This window comes from Pseudophryne corroboree, chromosome 10, assembly GCF_028390025.1.
Source record: "Pseudophryne corroboree isolate aPseCor3 chromosome 10, aPseCor3.hap2, whole genome shotgun sequence".
Taxonomy (NCBI): Eukaryota; Metazoa; Chordata; class Amphibia; order Anura; family Myobatrachidae; genus Pseudophryne; species Pseudophryne corroboree.
Genome location: NC_086453.1, coordinates 109083034 through 109102143, shown reverse-complemented (window position 1 = coordinate 109102143; position 19110 = coordinate 109083034). Strand labels below are relative to the sequence as shown.

The 19110-nt window shown below is 43.0% G+C and overlaps 1 protein-coding gene across 3 annotated transcripts in view; it reads right to left on the bottom strand.

Moving 5' to 3' along the window:
- Positions 1–18547, bottom strand: part of RASIP1 (Ras interacting protein 1) — a 199192-nt gene extending 180645 nt beyond the window's left edge. Inside the window, exons 1-3 of one of the 3 annotated variants that reach the window (XM_063942723.1) lie at positions 17998–18547; positions 13052–13203; positions 5370–5968 (exon numbers count right to left, since the gene is read on the bottom strand). In XM_063942723.1, the coding sequence (XP_063798793.1) occupies positions 5370–5968; positions 13052–13185 (733 nt within the window). In that variant the 5' untranslated portion in view covers positions 13186–13203; positions 17998–18547. The remainder of the gene's footprint in view (positions 1–5369; positions 5969–13051; positions 13204–17997) is intronic. The other 2 variants (XM_063942722.1, XM_063942724.1) reach the window with 2 other exon arrangements.
- Between the last annotated feature and the right edge of the window lie 563 nt (positions 18548–19110).

Below are 19110 nucleotides of genomic sequence, written 5' to 3'. Positions count from 1 at the left end.
TAACACTGCCGTGTGCCGCCTGTCACTCAGTACAGGAGCACACAGCCGATCAGGAGAGTGCTACAACGTGGCACTCCCTGATTGGCTGAAGAAACCCACTTAGACATCAGTCAGAGTGGGTTTCTGGCAGTCGGGAAAAGGGGATCCATGTGCAAACATGGGTCCCCTTTTAGTGCGTGGCTCGGGTGTCCGTTTTGTTATTTTTTTCAAGTACGTGGATTACACCTGGATTCCCCGAGGACCCTGGACCCCTGGATCTCGTGAGTATAATTTCTTCAACAGGTACCCCTTGGATTCTACTGGAGAAGAGGACCGACCTGCGTGGGAACATAAGGTAAGTATGTATGTATGTATGTATGTATGTATGTATGTATGTAATAAAATTATACTTTCACGGTGTGTGTGTCTTGTGTTTTTTTGGGTATTTTTTTAGTAGTAGTACTACAGGTACCAGCGGGCCCGTTTTTCCGCCGCATGCTGGTACTTGTGGTTCTCCAAGTACCAGCATGCGGGGGAGGCTTGCTGGGACTTGTAGTACTGCTACTAAAAACAATATCTTTTCATTATCACAAAAGGCTATCAGCCTCCCCATCCGCAGCCCATTGGATGGGGGGGGACAGCCTCGGGCTTCACCCCTGGCCCTTGGGTGGCTGGGGGGGGGGACCCCTTGATTGAAGGGGTCCCCACTCCCCCAGGGTACCCCGGCCAGGGGTGACTAGTTGGATTTTTGATGCCACGGCCGCAGGGCACTATATCAAAGTGACCCCCGGCTGTGGCATTATCTGTCCAGCTAGTGGAGCCCGGTGCTGGTTTTTAAAAATACGGAACCAGGACCAGGCGCAGAGCCCGATGCTGGTTGCTTAAATATGGGGGAACCCTGTCAATTTTTTCACCATATTTCTGCAACCAGGATCGGCTCAAAGAGCCCGAGGCTGGTTATGCTTAGGAGGGGGACCCCACGCAATTTTTTTTGAAAAAATAAGCACTTTCCCACCCCTTCCCACTGATATACATGCACGGATCTCATGGATCCGTGCATGCCTATCCAATCACGATAAAAAAAAAGGTCTGTTTTTTTAGCACTTTTTTACGAGTTGTAATTTTTCACGGCAGTGTTTGTTTTATTTTTGCTTTGCACTTCTTAGTAATGACCGAGATTCATACTTAAACAGCCGCGTTTTGACCGATGGTGTATTCATTCGTAATTTTTTTCTTGGACTTGCCAAAAATTACGAATGGCCCTCATCACTGCCGTGATTATTGCTTAGTAAATTACCGAGATGACACTTTGATGAAAAAACGGCATCTCGGTCAAATCGGGAGCTTAGTAAATTTCCCCCATTGTTGTAGTGTATGGGGCCCATAACTCTCTCTGCAAATGTTATATCTGCCCAGGGCCGAAACTAGGATTTTCGTCACCTGGGGCAAGGCAGTAATTTGGCACCCCCCCACCCAAAAAATAATAATAATAATTAAATCATCACACAAAACAAAGACAAACAAACAAACCCTATCAGACTAAAATAGTTAGATTATCAAAAATTTTGAAAAAAGGGGATATTACTGGACAATATTCCCCTATGTGCCTCAAATGCCCTATGCCAGAGTGCCCACATGCCCCGTGTTCAATTACATGCTCCTCTGTGTCCCCCCATACATTGCACTATGGCCCTCATTCCGAGTTGATCGCTCGCTAGCTGCTTTTAGCAGCAGTGCACACGCTAGGCCGCCGCCCTCTGGGAGTGTATCTTAGCTTAGCAGAAGTGCGAACGAAAGGATAGCAGAACTGCACAGGAAAAATGTCATGCCGTTTCTTGAGTAGCTCCAGACCTACTCCTATCTTGCGATTACTGCAGTCTGTTTAGTTCCTGGTTTGACGTCACAAACAGCCCTGTGTTCGGCCAGCCACTCCTCCATTCTCCAGCCACTCCTGCGTTTTTGCCTGGCACGCCTGCGTTTTTAGCACACTCCCTGAAAACGCCGAGTTGCCGCCAGAAACACCCACTTCCTGTCAATCATACTACGAACACTCGAGCGACTGAAAAACGTCGCTCGAGCTTGGGGAAAACTACAAAGTTTTGCGTGAAAGTACTTAGCGCAGCTGCGTACCATGCGCAGATTTGCTGCTTTTTCACTTGATCGCTGCGCTGCGAAAAACATCAGCGAGCGATCAACTCGGAATGAGGGCCTATGGGGGTCATTCCGAGTTGTTCGCTCGCTAGCAGATTTTAGCAGCATTGCACACGCTAAGCTGCCGCCCTCTGGGAGTGTATCTTAGCTTAGCAGAAGTGCGAACAAAAGATTAGCAGAATTGCGAATAGAAAATTCTTATCAGTTTCTGAGTAGCTCGAGACTTACTCCTAACACTGCGATCAGCTCAGCCCGTTTCGTTCCTGGTTTGACGTCACAAACACGCCCTGCGTTCGGCCAGCCACTCCCCCGTTTCTCCAGACACTCCCGCGTTTTATGCTGGCACGCCTGCGTTTTTCCGCACACTCCCAGAAAACGGTCAGTTTCCGCCCAGAAACACCCACTTCCTGTCAATCACACTCCAATCACTTCAACGATGAAAATTCTTCGTTCGGACGTGAGTAAATCTACTAAGTTTTGTGCTAAAATACTTAGTGCATGCGCACTGCGTACCATGCACATGCGCATTTTCACCTTAATCGCTCCGTTGCGAAAATCGGCAACGAGCGATCAACTCGGAATGACCCCCTATATTATAACACTTCATCATTGCACTACATTCCCCTATCCACTGCACTGCATCACTATACTACATCCCCTACACGCTGAACTACATCACTACACTAAATGCCCCTATGCATTGTACTACATACCCTATATGCTACTCTACATCACTACACTACATCCCCTTATATGCTACACCACATCAGTGCACTACATGTCCCAATATACTACAATACATGACTACACTACATACCCTATATGGTACACTACATCACTGCATCACCCCCCTATAAACTACACCAAATCCCCCCATCTGGGAGGCAAAGCGGAAGTTGATACTGCTAACTGGGAGCAGTGTGCTTCTATAGCTTGTATGCTAGTCACAGCACTGCATGGCAAAGAAGAGAGTTTAAGACAGTAGCCAACATGGGAGAGTTCCCAGGTACTGGAGTTTACTCGCACAGCGTCGGAGCCAGCTGCGGGCAGACAGGTGGGTCAGATACATTGCCCTGGGAGCTGTCTGCTGTCTCACTGGAGCAGCACAGCACTGCCGGTTTTAAAAAAAAACAAAAAACCTGCTCCTCTAACTCCTTGGCGCCCCCTCAAATCCTGCACCCGAGGCGCATGCCCCCTTAGGCTCCCCCTAGTTACGGCCCTGTATCTGCCCCACCTGCAGTACACATGGTTTTGCCCAACTGCTTTCAAATTTGCTGCTGCAATCAAATCTGAATTTGGCCACATGTGCACTGCAGGGGGGGGTTCAGATATAACATGTGCAGTAAGAGTTATATTTGGGTGGGGTGAGTTCAAACTGAAATCTAAATTGCAGTGTAAAAATAAAGCAGCAGGTATTTACCCTGCACAGAAACAAAATAACCCATCCAAATTTAACTCTCTGCACATATTATATCTGCACCCCCCCCCCCCCCATGGTTTTGCCCAACTCCTAACAAATTTGCTGCTGCGATCAACTCTGAATTACCCCCAGTATACCTTACTTATCTGAATACTTTCAAGTGTATTTATTCTCACATCCTTATCTAGCTGTACCCCTCCTCTATTAGTAGCATAGATAAAAATACAGTTTTTCAGGAAGCTAAATCTGGAGCGACATTTACAGAGAGAACTGGGCTCTTTAATTTCCTCATTATAATGTTATCTAGTACTATAAACGTATCACCTTACACCATAGTTGCCTACCCTCCCTCATTCTGCAGGAGACTCCCTGAAATAGTAGCAATATCCCTGACTCCCTGAATAGTCCATCAATCTCCCTGATTGCACCTTATCCCCATTATGCAGTTGTTATATTCTTGGGGGGGGGGGGAATAATTCAGAGATACATACATTCAGATGGGCTCATCAGTGCCACTTCCCTGCATTGGTTATAATTATAAAGCACAATGATTCCTATGTCTACATACATTTCAAATAACGTTTCTCATGGCCACTTACAGTATTTGGAACCTCTTGTAAAACACAATACAAAACAAATCCTGCAAAATATCAGTGTCTTTTTTTCAACAAGTATAACTTTGGAGCTCATTTACATTTGGATGTCAGTCATTTTCATGACGCGCCTCTCAGATGTAGCAGTGCACGTCCGCATTGATAGGTGTTACTGTCACAATCTCCCTGACATGCTTTTTCAGAAGTAGGCAAGCATGCCTTACACTATACAAGCCTTTACTCCCGAACACACTCTGCATAATGTATATGAAACACATTGGTTGATTTGTCATAATGTTCTCTCTTCTGCCTCTCCATCTCCATTACCAAATAAAGGGGTCTATTTACTAAACCTTGGAGAGAGATAAAGTGGAGAGAGATAAAGGGGTCTATTCATGAAGCAGTGAAAAGAGTGGAGAAAAGGACCAGTGGAGAAGTTGCTTTGAAGGAAGCCTTAATCAAGTACAGTCTATAAAATGTAAGGGAGATGCTGATTGGTTGCCATGGGCAGCTTCTGCGCTGGTCTGTTTTTCCACTGTTTTCACTGCTTGAATAGACCTCAAAGTATCAGCAACTAACTACCACTAAGGGGTCTATTTACTAAGCCTTTGGTGGATATAAAGTGGACGGAGATAAAGTACCAGCCAAACGGCTACTGTCATTTTTCAAACACAACCTGTGGCATGGCAATTAGGAACCAATTGAATGGTACTTTATCTCTGTCTACTTTATCTCCATCCAAGGCTTAGTAAGTAGACCCCTAAATGGCAGTTATATACCTCCCAACTTCAAATGTTGGGAGAAGGGACACAGACACACAACTGAAATTAGGAGGCATGGCCTCGCTGGTAGGGGGGCATGGACTTGCTGGAAGTGCCGTGATCACGGACTGCTCCCCCCATTTTTTGCTGGCATGCTCCCTATCCCTCTCTCCCAGTTTTTATTCCTTACAGTACTTATTAAAGACAATAAATAGATTATGACTTTTAACAAATAAAATGTCTCCAGAAAATATAACATATCCTTATTCAGTTAGCAAAACAACCTAATAGATGCAACTTCACTCCCCCCGTCACTGCCTCCCCGCCGTATCCACCGTCGGGCAGCTCGGCGGTGGAACTGCCAGTGTGTGGGACTAATTAGTTTTATTTAACTTGATAAAGTAAAACAATTAGATAAAACATAAATACTACAAAAAAATATTAAGAAGACCTTTGTTTACACACCATGCCCACCTGCAGTCTCGCTATCTTCCGCTGTAGTCATCTTCTCAACCTCTTGCTTTCTCCTGATTTCAAACCGTCGAGAGAATCCAGCCTTAGGTTTCCACATTTCCTGTAAGACAAGGGGACGTTCATGGTCCCCTACTATGCGCAGATATTCCATCTTCCATTCTCCCTCATGTCCAACAAAACGCCCCACCACATCACAAAGAACGAAGGCTTCTGTGTCCGGATCAGCCACTGCATACCTTTCCAGTGCCTCTTTCACCAGCTCCCGCGCTGTGGACCGCGGTGTAGCTAGAACACTCTTGTAGTTGGTGCCAGAAGAAATGTCATCTCCGAATATTTTGAGAATGCCAGGCAAATTCTTCTGGCTGGACAGCTCCACCAAGTCCTCTGGCACGGCATCAATGATCTCTGACAATTTCTTCTCACTAGCCCAGCGACCTGCGGCACTGCCAGCACTAATGCTACCAGTCATAAGAATTGTACTACGGTGGAAAATGTTAGATAGACGTTTGTGACGATTGTTTTTGTTCTTTGTTGGTTGACGGAGCTCCACGGTCTCATTGCTGCGACTGGCTGTGTCTGAAGAGGTGGACCTGACAATTACAAGAGGAGAAGAGGAGTTTAAGAAGAAAGTTAAGCCAAGATAAAAGTGTTTAAAGAAGGCTCTATACAGAGATGTATGCTCATACATTTGGCCTCAGTACACCCATACTTGCCCACTCTAAATTTCTCCTCACCGGGAGAAGCCCGGAGAGGAGATGCTGCAGGAGACTTCAGGGGCGGGGGTGGACTGTGACATCATCAAGCCCCACCCCACATAGTAAACCGTTGCGATTCACAGGTCCACGGGAGGGGGCAGGGCCACGAATATGGGAGAGTATCTCTCTATCCTGCCCGCATCACTAGGGTGCGAGCAGGATGCGGGAGACCTTCCTACTCTTACGGGGGTGCGGGGTCTACCCAAAAAAACGGGAGCCTCCAGCAGCTTCCGGGAGAGTATGCAAGTATGGTACACCATGCAGCGCAAGATGCCTGGCGGTAGTGAGCTGCCAGGACCTCTGCAGCTCTGCTAGGGTTGGTGCATCTTTTTTGCAGAAAATGCATCTTAGTCATAACACAATGTGACTAGGACGCACCAGGGGAATGGGCTAATTACTGTAGTTTAATATGAAACACTGTGGTTGACTGAGTCTATATATACAGCACAACGTGGCTGCTGCATCGTAGCACTTCATACACAGATTTAGGGGGAGATGTACTAAGCAGTGAAAAGAGTTGAGAAGTGAGCTCATGGCAACCAATCAGCATTGAGGTAACCTTCATAATTTGCATGCTATAAAATTATACAGAGCAGCTGATTGGTTGCCATGGGCAAATTCTCCACTGGCACTCTTTTCACTGCTTAGTACATATCCCACTTAGAGACTCAGTCACACGCAGATATAAGTGTTGCATATCAAATTAATCAGCAAAGTCTCCTGACATATCCTAGTCATGACTAAGATGCATCATAGGCAAAAAGGCACAAAAAAGATGCTAGCAGAGTCTCACGGGACTTGGTGCGCCAAGAGGGTCTGTTTGGTGCGACTGCAGCAAAGATGTATGAGGACACATCTGTTTAAATACGAGTTCACTTTATTATTATTAACAGTTAATTATATAGAGCCTGTATATTCCATTGCACTTTACAACTGGGATTAAAAATAAGTAATAAGAAGAGACAGCGTAATAACAGACATAGGGCCCTGCTCGCAAGCCTACAATCTGTAGGGAAATAGGAGTTTGAGGCATGAAGATGGCTAGGAGCACATATGACAGATTCTTTGGTTCTTGGTGAACTACAAGATCCAGTTACACAGCAATGTTTACCTGGGGTCAATAGGTTGTGTGGGTGTAGAAAGAGAACATACTTAAAGTTATGTGAGGACTGTATAAAGGGGAGCCCGCTGGATAGAACAATAAAGTATAACAAAGCAGATCCACTGTATAGCTGACACGTGATTTCTATAGCAAGTGCCTTGTTAAATATGACTCTGTGACTGCAATATGATAATTCGGTTGGGGCTGTAATGCCGGCGGTTGGGATCCTGGAGGTCAGTATCCCGACCATGGGGATTCCAACCGCCAGAATGCCAGGGGGCGAGCACAACAGAGCCACGAGCGGGAATAGCCCCTGTTTGCCGGCATTCCTGCTGCCAGCATTGAAGCGGTCGGGATTCCGGCGTTGGTAAAGCAACTACATCCCGATAATTCACATTGTGACAATGTAAACATCAAATGTGAGCACCCGTTATCCCTTTAGAACACCTGCAACTCTTGCACTAGTGCACTGTGTAAATACACATTCCCAAAATATCTGAAATAAATAAATATTTCATAAAGGCATCTGCTTGGTTGCTTAGCGTTACAATTATGTCTACTATACTTTATGATCTTTATTTGCCTCAGATTGTCAGCTCATATATTTTCAACAAGTTTTAACAGTAAGCTCCGTATTCAATTCCCAGGGCTGAGCATTCGCGATGTCCAGAAGGCGCTCATCTCTGAGCATTACGGTACAGAAATATTGCAGAATTTCCAGCGCACCTCTGGGTGAAAGGAAAACCTGCCATGTTGATGGCTGCAAGGTGGCGGAGAAACAGGAGGAATGCCAACACCACATTGCCACTACTAAGTGAATTATCCCCTATGGTTCAACTGACAACATAAAGACATACAGAAAAGGCATTTAAACTTCCTACAGTGCATTATATGGAGCAGTCTATATTTTGCTAATTATTCTGACATCAGTGGTGTTATTGGGGTCGGTGTTACCCAGTGTGCCAATCAAACTTAAAAAGGGGTGTGACCTCACTGAAAGCCGCGTGCCATAATGTACAGCCCATATTTTCATCACTCTGGGGGTGTACCCAGCACTCTCGGGGCTGCAGGGCTGCCCACAGGGACTCTCCCCACACTGCCAGCTCCTCCTCAGTGACAGGGAGCCTGGCGGTGCATGAAAATGTAACAGTGCAGCACCCGGGATTTTAGTGTCACCCCTCAGTTTGTGACACCCGGTGCAGTCTGCAGCCCTGGGCTGCTCTGTCTGACATTATTCACCCTGGCTCACCAATTTACATTGATTGATATCCCACATTATCTAATGAAGACTAATAGCTGTAGTCTGTGACATTTTTATATACAAGTTAGAGCTGTGTGCCAGAAAGTACAGTAAAGTCTATTCTATGTGTATATAATTTTTAAAATGAATAATTTTAATTAATTGTGCTTATTAGGTTGAAGCTGGGCACACACGGTTCGATATATACCAACGATGCGACTGAGGGTCCGATGGCTGATATATCGGTTGGTCCCCACACACGGGGTGATCCGGTGCACGACCGCCCGCTATGTCCCCCTCCCCCGCGCATAGCACAGCATGGGATAATCTGCCACATTGCGGATCATTTGAACATGCAGTAAGATCAGGCGAAGCGACGGACCACCCACGGGAGTGCGCAATGAACTATATCATGCCCACACACTGAACCATATCGCTGTTTTATCGCTCCAATGTGTCGGATCGTCAGCTATATCATTCCGTGTGGGGGGCCTTAAGAATCCAATTTTTCTGTACATAACGGTTACAACGTAAGTGCTTTAACCTCCACCTTTTCTTATCAGTATTGTTTGTTGTAGTAGAATTACCGCTCACCTCTAATTATTATTATTCTATGACTCATTTTACAGAGGCAAACAAATGAACACATTTGACAAATATCAAAGGACCCACAATCTCACCTTCCTTGGAATTTGAGGCGTTATATACGCTCTAATTAAAACGCCTCAGAAATATTTCCCCGCATAGTCTGCATAGTCTGCATTGTGTGTTTCTGTAGACCTCCAGAATTATGCTGCTGGTTTGCACCCAGCCATTTGTTTGAGGAGATTCTGTGGGAGAAGATTGTGTGTCCTTTGGAATGTTCCTGTTGCTACACCTGGTATAGTCTAGCTCGCTGGTGGTAAATTTCCTATCACAGTCTACATGCACATAGCTGTGTTTATAGCTGACCAGCTGACAAAAGATGTTTCAGCTGAAACGCTATTTCATAGCCAGGGAAACAAGGACGCCCTCCTATCAGCGTGGACACACTCTGACCCTGAAGCTGCACATAAAAGTCTAGGTTTGGCCAAATCATAGAACTGACTAATTCTGCAAATATCCTATATTTTACTTACTGAGTTGGGAAGTTAACCCCTACCTTATCAGGCCTAACTTTTAATGAATCTTTTGGGATAAGAAGTATGTGAGAAGGAAGCCAAATAAACTCAGATGCTACAGCTGACTTCTCTATTTATATTGAACCTTTGCACTTTTTGACGGTGTTGCTGTAGAATAGTGATTTCACCACACTATGTCAGCCAGACGCCCTCTCCAGCCTTCTCCTGTGTTCCCAACTTCAAGGCCTTACGGAAATGATACAGCGCAAACTCAATACCCCACCCCTATAACTTCCTCTTATTCCATTCTTTCATTTCATTATCTGTCATATGACTGGCTACAGGAAGGAAGCCGGGGGGAAGGGGGGGGGAGCTGGTAGGGGGGGAAGGGGGGGGGGGGGGTAGGGGGATTCCTAATCCTAGCCACAATCTAAGGAATGATATTACACACATGTACACTCATGAAAGGTATTGCTAATAATCCTTAATACACTGAAGATGAAGGCTGACTTAAAATCTGTTTCATTTTCTATATGCCTATGCAATCACATTTATTGTAAACTCAAAGCACTATATTTATTTACATTATGGGGCATAGGCTCAAACTAACTGCCGATTTCCAATGCATTTCACATGTTTTTATCGCATGCAAACGACACTAGAAATGATTGGTTTTACTGTATTTTTAGGTGTATTGTCTTTGCATTCATTTTTTCTAGAGATGTGCGCAGACCACTGTGTTTTGGTTCTAAATCATTGTGTTATGGTTTTGGCAAAATCACCCTCAAGTGTTTTGGTTCGGATTCGGTTTTTGGCTCTGCTAAACATTGATAAAAGAAAATCGATAATCACTGATAAAAATAGATTACAAATTGCAATTTTTTTGCAATCCAAAATCAGAAATTCGGATTTAAATTCTGAATTCCAAACCACAGGAAGATTTGAACTGGAACTCAGTTAAGATCTCCTCAAGAGATCTGGACCGGGTTTTGGCTCGGTTCGTATCCACAAAACTTGGGTGGATTTGGATTTTTGGAAAACAGAACCGAATATCCCTACTTTTTTTAAGAAAGATTGTCACTTTAATTTTCTGTGGTTACCCTGGGTGAGATACGGTCGTTAGGCCGACCCAACTTAGGTCGACAATCATTGGGTCGACCACGATAGGTTGACATGCGTTAGGTCGACAGGGTAACTAGGTCAACATGAGTTTTCACATTTTTTTTGGGGGGGGGGGGGGGGATTTTTCCATACGTGATGATCCACGTGTACTACGATTGTAATGGTAACCTGTGCCGAGACCTAGTACAGGTCGACCTAACAACCATGTTGACCTAGTTACCATGTCGACCTAACGCATGTCAACCTATCGTGGTCGACCCAATGATTGTCGACCTAAGTTGAGTCAACCCAACGACCCATACCCCCATGGGTAAGCCCATCAAGAATGCCCACAATAATCTTTTAACTTTAGCAAAAAAAAAAAAGTTAGTATAAATGTATGAGGAACATAAATGCATGTGATGTGTGTTTTTATTAGTGGGTTACAACAAGCAATAAAAAGTGTCAGTAGGTATGTTGTTTAAACTAGATTATCGTGGTCCTTATTTACTACAGAGGATCAGTGAGATGATTGACGACTCAATCTTCGTCTTTTTGTAAAGGAACATTTTACTGTATTATTATGTACCCAAAAGTTGGATCTTTGTCCCTGTGACAGAAAAAAAAAAAAAAGAGAGACGGACACTGATTATTAGACTAAGGTGCGAAGCATGGGTATATATATATATATATATATATATATACACACACACATACACACACATTCTGGAGCACCTTTTTATAATGCTGTATCATATTTTAGAATTAGTGATGCATGGTAAACATGTTGGCCAGATAGAGTCTGAACATCTGTTGATGAGACGTCTCTACACCAATCAGCAAACTAATAAGGGACCTACTATTTGGCAATTTTTATAAAACATTTTTTAATCAATTGAAACCAATAGAAGTGGGTAGAAACAGGATTTGTCCAAACTCTAAAGAAGCAAATTTTAATGATTTCTACTGATTTTAAAAAGTTAATTCAAAAGCAAATGTCTTGGAGCTTTTCCAATTGATTTCAACATTCCCATCCATTTCAGTGAAATCATTAGCATGTAGAAATCTTCATTGAAATTAATTGACAGGTTGAAATGAAAGTTACAGTAAAAGCTCACCTATGAATTTTCATTACCAGCCATATGAGCTATAAGGAAAATGCTAACATCCTGGAGGTGTCAGGTATATATCAAGTGATCCTATATTTTAATTTTGCAATAGATGTGATTCCTACAGCATGGTGTCCAAATATCACTGTTATCATTAACATTAATTTCAACACATACATTCATTTCAGTGAGGTACCAAGCTTACCAATGGAAACACTATTACAATGAATGTGCCTATCCATAAAGCTTGTACAGCTTGAAAACAAGTGTTTTTTTGTTTTTTTTTCTATATCTCACTTATTTTGAGCCTAGCTTGAATTTCACAAAACAGTTAAACATTTCTTGAAAATTTACTAGATCAATCTAATAAACCGACATTTCATATATTTAGCTCTTCTACAATTATTAATAGAGATGCTAAAACTGGCTGTGTATCATTTTTCTAACCAGTTTGTCAAATCGGTGCAACTATAAAAATAAACTGCTGGAATATCTTGACTTTTTGATCAATTAAAAAAAAAAATCCATTTTAATTTAAGAAAGTCAAATGGGTTCAACCATGTTCAAGCTGGAACGACCATGGAGTATGGCAAATCTTGAACAGGAAATGCTTAGACTGAAATGCCCACAATTTTTTTTTTTTAAATGCAATTTTAAATAAATTATTTTAAAAATGTTTAAAATTAAAATATTTAAAAATACTAATTTTAACATGGTCAGCATATTTCAAAACTCAAACCTTGAATACAGAGGGTGAACCTTGAAAGCAAGCATTGCTTGCAAATTGCTATGGGCAAACATGAAATGCAAACTCGAATAGGTGGTCAGTTAGTAATCATACGGCTGACATGTTTGAGGTCATTGAATCAGTGAAATCTAATTGAATTTTGACAAGTCTAAAATTTTCACCAGTAATTTTTAAGATTTGTGCCAATTTTTCACAAAGTTGGAAAACTTGATTCATAGGTGGACTTGTTTCAGGCATTTGCATCATTATTTCGGAAAAGCGAATTTTAGCAAATAATCCACATAGAGAAATGAATTTACCTCTTGCGTAACTTTGAAAACAATAAAATATAATTATTTGTGTGCTTGTTGAAGAAAAACTAAATGTATACATAAAATCTGTGGCTCTCCTGATTTACTAATTAATTTGCATAAACCTTAACCACACTTTGCCACTGACAGGAACTGTTAGTCTGCACGGATGTCTTACAATGTAACACGTATCAAACAGATTGACAAGGAAGTGAGGTGAAAGCTTACTTGATGGAGCCAACACTGGGCCAGCGTCTGCCTAACTTGGCAAAGTGCTTCTTTGGAGAATTAATCCAGAGGCCCACAGGAAAGTGCAGCTTCCCGAATCTGGGACTTCCTTCCTTTTTCTCTTCGTGGAACATTGTATAACCGTTTCAGAACTGCAGAGAAGAAACAATAACATTTTCAATGAATGTGAATGAAAGTAATACAGATCTTAAAAATTTACTGATTATATTCTGCTTCCAAGTTACATATTTCAATGTTTTAAAGTTTGAATTCAATTCCCAGTGCCATAAGGACATTCAAAACGCTGGCACCGCCACGGACACCAACAGCACCAGTTTTTCCTTGCACGCCATAGAGCAATATAGGAAAATCAGAGATGTTTGGACACTGTAAATCTCGAGGGTGCACAAAGCCGAAAATCATGGCCGCCTATCTTTGCAGAGACTCACCCCCCCTTCCCCACAAATTAAATTTAGTAAAAGATTTAGGGGTCTATTTACTAGGCCTTAGGTGGAGGTAAAGTGGACAGACATAAAGAGGCAGATGTATTAACCTGGAGAAGGCATAAGGAAGTGATAAACCAGTGATATGTGCATGGTGATAAAGGCAGCAGCCAATCAGATCCTAACTGTTAATTTACATATTGGAGCTGATTGGCTGGTTCCTTTATCACCTTGCACATATCACTGGTTTATCACTTCCTTATGCCTTCTCCAGGTAATACATCTGCCCCAAAGTACCAGCCAACCAGCTCCTGTCATTTTTCAAACCCAGCCTGTGACATGACAGGAGCTGATTGGTCTGCACTTTATCTCCGTCCATTTTTTCTCCATCCAAGGCTTAGTAACTAGACCCCTTAAGCACAACATGGCAATATAAAATAAGTAGATACATACACAGACATTTTTACACTTTGAATTGAAAATTCTGTATATCAGCATGGCTTTAAGTGCAATAAAAAGTCATATTACATCTGTTTGAGTTAAATACAGAAACTCCAGATTGCCATCATATCCGAATTATTCCAGATTTGTTCCTAATGCAAAAGTAATATGCAAAAGTACAGATGCACAGTTTACAGCCATGTCTTCAGTACGTAAAGTAAATTAATTACCTATTAGCACTGTATAGGACACAAAAAGTAAGTCAGGGCAGGTTCTTCCATTAGGCAGCTGCCTACTGCTTAGTTCATATAGTGATTAGATTGAATGTGACTTTATTTTACAAATGCTGTAGGTCTGGATTTCACGGTTGATAGAGAAAAACTATGATTTCCCTACAAACCACTGAGCTTAATACTTAATAATTTGTGGCTGCAATGTCAGCGTGACTATTTATGACATTGGGGGCCATTCCGAGTTGTTCGCTCGCTAGCAGTTTTTAGCAGCCGTGCAAACGCTGTGCCGCCTCCCACTGGGAGTGTATTTTAGCATAGCAAAAGTGCGAACGAAAGGAGCGCAGAGCGACTACAAACATTTTTTGTGCAGTTTCAGAGTAGCTTCAGACCTACTCAGCACTTGCGATGACTTCAGACTGTTCAGTTCCTGGTTTGACGTCACAAACACGCCTTGCGTTCGGCCAGCCATGCCTGCATTTTTCCTGGCACGCCTGCGTTTTTTCAAACACTCCCTGAAAACGGTCAGTTGACACCCAGTAACGCCCACTTCCTGTCAATCACTCTGCGTTCAGCAGTGCGACTGAAAAGCTTCGCTAGACCTTGTGTAAAACTACATCGGCCGTTGTGAAAGTACGTCGCGCGTGCGCATTGTGCCGCATACACATGCGCAGAAGTGCAGTTTTTTTGCATCATTGCTGCACAGCGAACATTTTCAGCTAGCGATCAACTCGGAATGACCCCCATTGCCCAAACCTGCCCAATTCATAGTGTCACTTTACTGGAATTTTATGTATGCTGATGTGCTTTTCTAGCAATACATTGAAATAGAAATGGACAAACTAAAGCGGAAATACTGTATTTGTGGTAATCCCCAAGGTGTGCAGCCCCAACATGCCAGGCTCAAGCAGAAAATGTTTTCAGAAAACAGCTGCACTGGCAGCAACAGCAAATTAAAAAAATATGACATAAGTTCCAAGTTATTAAAATCTGTTTTTGTTTTTTTAATAAAATGTAAGAATAGGTACATTTGGGAGGATACACAGGCTATGCAGCACAGCTAATGATAGGCAATTCCAAGCAGAAATGAAAATATTTGCATGAACCATCCTAAAAAACAGTATACTAATACTGCACATACACTGTTTTATCTACTGAAGAATACAAACGTCTTTATTATCTTTATTATTATTATTATTTCTGAATTGGAGAACAAAACATAGACCATCAGGTAGCTAAAAGAGTAGGAGAAGCAAGAATTACTTGCGGAAGTAGAACCTTCACAGACCCAGTGCAGAATGTATAATAATAGCACCTACTGTATAACAGTGCCTAGGTGGGTTGATTGAATAAAATCACAGAGCTAAGTACATGTTCTTACTGTAAATGAAGGCCATTATTTGGAAATGTATTTAATTTCCTACATTAACCAGATAAAGTGGTGGGTTTAATCTACTGCGAAAAAACGGTCTTCTATGCATGTACCAGCTTAGGAAATATACAAGCCCTATACACTGTACATATACAGCATGCTATAATAGGTATAGATAGACCTGTGATGCACAGCTGGAGCACAGATCTTTGCTATATGATGTAAAAAGATATGCAGCCCAATTTTCATTGCACAGGGCAATACAACATCTACAGTAAGGCAGGTTACCCTATAGAAAACATAATTAAAATATACTTTTACAAGTTAATGATAAAATATAACCCAACATAGCGGCATATAATACATGATGAGGCTGGTGCTGAGTTAGCCACAACTCCGCTGCCAAACACAGGTGCAATTTTTATTCTTAAATAGGCAAAACTGCATGTATACAGAAGCTGCCACTATCTGGCTGGCACCAGTAGTATAGCTGCCACTATCTGGCTGGCACCAGTAGTATAGCTGCCATTATCTGGCTGGCACCAGTAGTATAGCTGCCACTATCTGGCTGGCACCAGTAGTATAGCTGCCATTATCTGGTTGGTACCGGTAGTATAGCTGCCATTATCTGGCTGGCACCAGTAGTATAGCTGCCACTATCTGGCTGGCACCAGTAGTATAGCTGCCATTATCTGGCTGGCACCAGTAGTATAGCTGCCACTATCTGGCTGGTACCGGTAGTATAGCTGCCATTATCTGGCTGGCACCAGTAGTATAGCTGCCACTATCTGGCTGGTACCGGTAGTATAGCTGCCATTATCTGGCTGGTACCGGTCGTATAGCTGCCACTATCAGGCTAGCACTAGTAGTATGGCTGCCATTATCAGGCTGGCACCAGTAGCATAGCTGCCACTATCAGTCTGGCACCAGTAGTGTTGCTGCTGCTATCTGTCCGACACCAGTAGCATAGCTGCCACTATCAGTCTGGCACCAGTAGTGTTGCTGCTGCTATCTGTCCGACACCAGTAGCATAGCTGCCACTATCAGGATGGCACCAGTAGTGTTGCTGCTACTATCAGGCTGGCACCAGTAGTGTTGCTGCTACTATCTGGCTGGCACCAGTAGTGTTGCTGCTACTATCAGGCTGGCACCAGTAGTGTTGCTGCTACTATCAGGCTGGCACCAGTAGTGTTGCTGCTACTATCAGGCTGGCACCAGTAGTGTTGCTGCTACTATCAGGCTGGCACCAGTAGTGTTGCTGCTACTATCAGGCTGGCACCAGTAGTGTTGCTGCTACTATCAGGCTGGCACCAGTAGTGTTGCTGCTACTATCAGGCTGGCACCAGTAGTGTTGCTGCTACTATCTGGCTGGTACCAGTAGTGTTGCTGCTACTATCAGGCTGGCACCAGTAGTCTAGCTGCTACTATCTGGCTGGCACCAGTATTATAGCTGCCACTATCAGTCTGGCACAGCAGCTTAACTAATACTTCTCTACTACTTTTAATACTTCTAAAACTAATAATACTGCTAAAAACTTCTAATACTAATAATAAACACGGGGACGCACTAAACCTTGGATAGTGATAAAGTGGAAAGGGATAAAGTACCAACCAATCAGCTCATAACTGTCATGCTACAGGCTGTGTTTGAAAAACTGACAGGGGCTGATTGGTTGGTAGTTTATCTCTCTCCACTTTACCATTCTGCAAGGCTTTGTATATCTGGCCCCATATATGTTTCCTGGTCTACACCTGTTTGGACTTACATGAATATGTCTGTACTGTAATAGGCCTACATTAGAAAACCGCATCCCACCTTTCCATGCGGAGACCGGCGTAACTGCCAGAATCACACCATTCTGCATAGCATATTTCTGGACATGCACAGAGCGATTTACGCTAATCGATGTACAACTCACTCTGAATGAGGGGTGTGGTATGGAAGGTAGATAGTAACTAGGTCGACCACTATTGATTGACAGTAACTAGGTCGATAGGGTCTCTAGGTCGACATGGTCTAGGTTGACAGGTCAAAAGGTCGACATGAGTTTTTAATGTTTTTTTGTGTAATTTTCTTCGTAGAGTGAGCGGGAACCCCAATTAGTGCACTGTGTTCGCTCGCCCTGCTTCGGGCAAGGTGACTCGCTCTGATACCACTGCGCTCGGCACAGATTACCATTCCTGATTGTAGTCCACATGGATCGTTAAGTATGAAAAGGTTAAAAAAAAGGAAAAATCATGAAAAACTCATGTCGACCTGTCGACCTAGAACATGTCAACCTAGAGACCCTGTCGACCTAGTTACTGTCGACCAATAGTGGTCGACCTAGATAGTGTCGACCTAAAGACCGGATCCCCTGTATGAGCCCTATTTACATTTGTATGGATATTTCTGAACAAGATTGTTGACACAAAAAAGAAATGAAAAGGAAGTAAGATTATAATCAGCAAAAATATTACCTTGTGTGAGTGCAGGGAATGTGCTGTCTGACTGCGCTGCTGCAGGAATTTCCCTCTTCAATTCTGAATGTCACCTCAGCACCCGTTACTCATCTTACTCCTGGATCCAGAATGCAGACGTCAGATTCAGAACCAACATCCTCATGTACCAGAATAAACAAGTGTGGCGTACGATACTGCTCAGGTATGCATTTTGGCAGCTAAGAAGATAAAAACAAGTGTCCAGGTAGCTTAATAAAAAATAAGCTGCAGGGAAAACAAATTGTTGCTGTACATGAAATAAGCAGATGTGATTTTAGCCTGAAGTTAGTTATAGATCATTTTATTTGTAGTTGCAGTGAAATCTCTAGGTTCCCAAGACCTTCAAATAAGAGTTTCTCTTCCCTACTGTTCAAATCCTGGAAAAGCTGTCTGTCTGACATCCAGTTTCCTTTGTTTTAACAAATATCAAGCCCTCCCTCTTCCTGGGGTCAGATAAGATGAATATAACTCACATCTCACAATATTCAACGAGTTAGGCAAGGGAACAGGGAAAACATTAAGCCAATGCTGGAAAGCGATGGACAATCAGGAAAAAAGTTTCATGCATATGAGATTTACTGTAGTATACACATGTAACTCTCAATCAACCCTGCTCTATTACTTCTCTACATTCTTATAAGCTAAGCGGCACATTATCACCAGCAGCAAATGCAACAATTTATTCATTTTCACAGCTTACCAGTTGATCAATATAGAAACTAGGAAAGGCTGAATCAGGGCTTTCTTAACAGCATTGTAGGTCCTGGACAAAGCAATGCACTGGGGCCCCTACCCACCCAGGGCCCCTACTCACCCATTCACAGGAATAAATAAATAAAAATCATAACTACCCCTCCTGCGGTCCCGCACTGTCACTCCACGTGCTTCCATACAGAGAGTGTCTGTCAGCACTCTGATTGGTGGATAGCTCCAACCATCCACCAGTCAGCATGCTGACAGCCATTCACTGGCTGAAGACTGGGAGGCAGGTACAGAATGCTGCTTGGCCACTCTGATTGGTGTGTAATTCACAATCAGAGTGGATGGACAGTATTCTATAACTTCCTCCCAAAAAGCTACGGAGGCACAGCC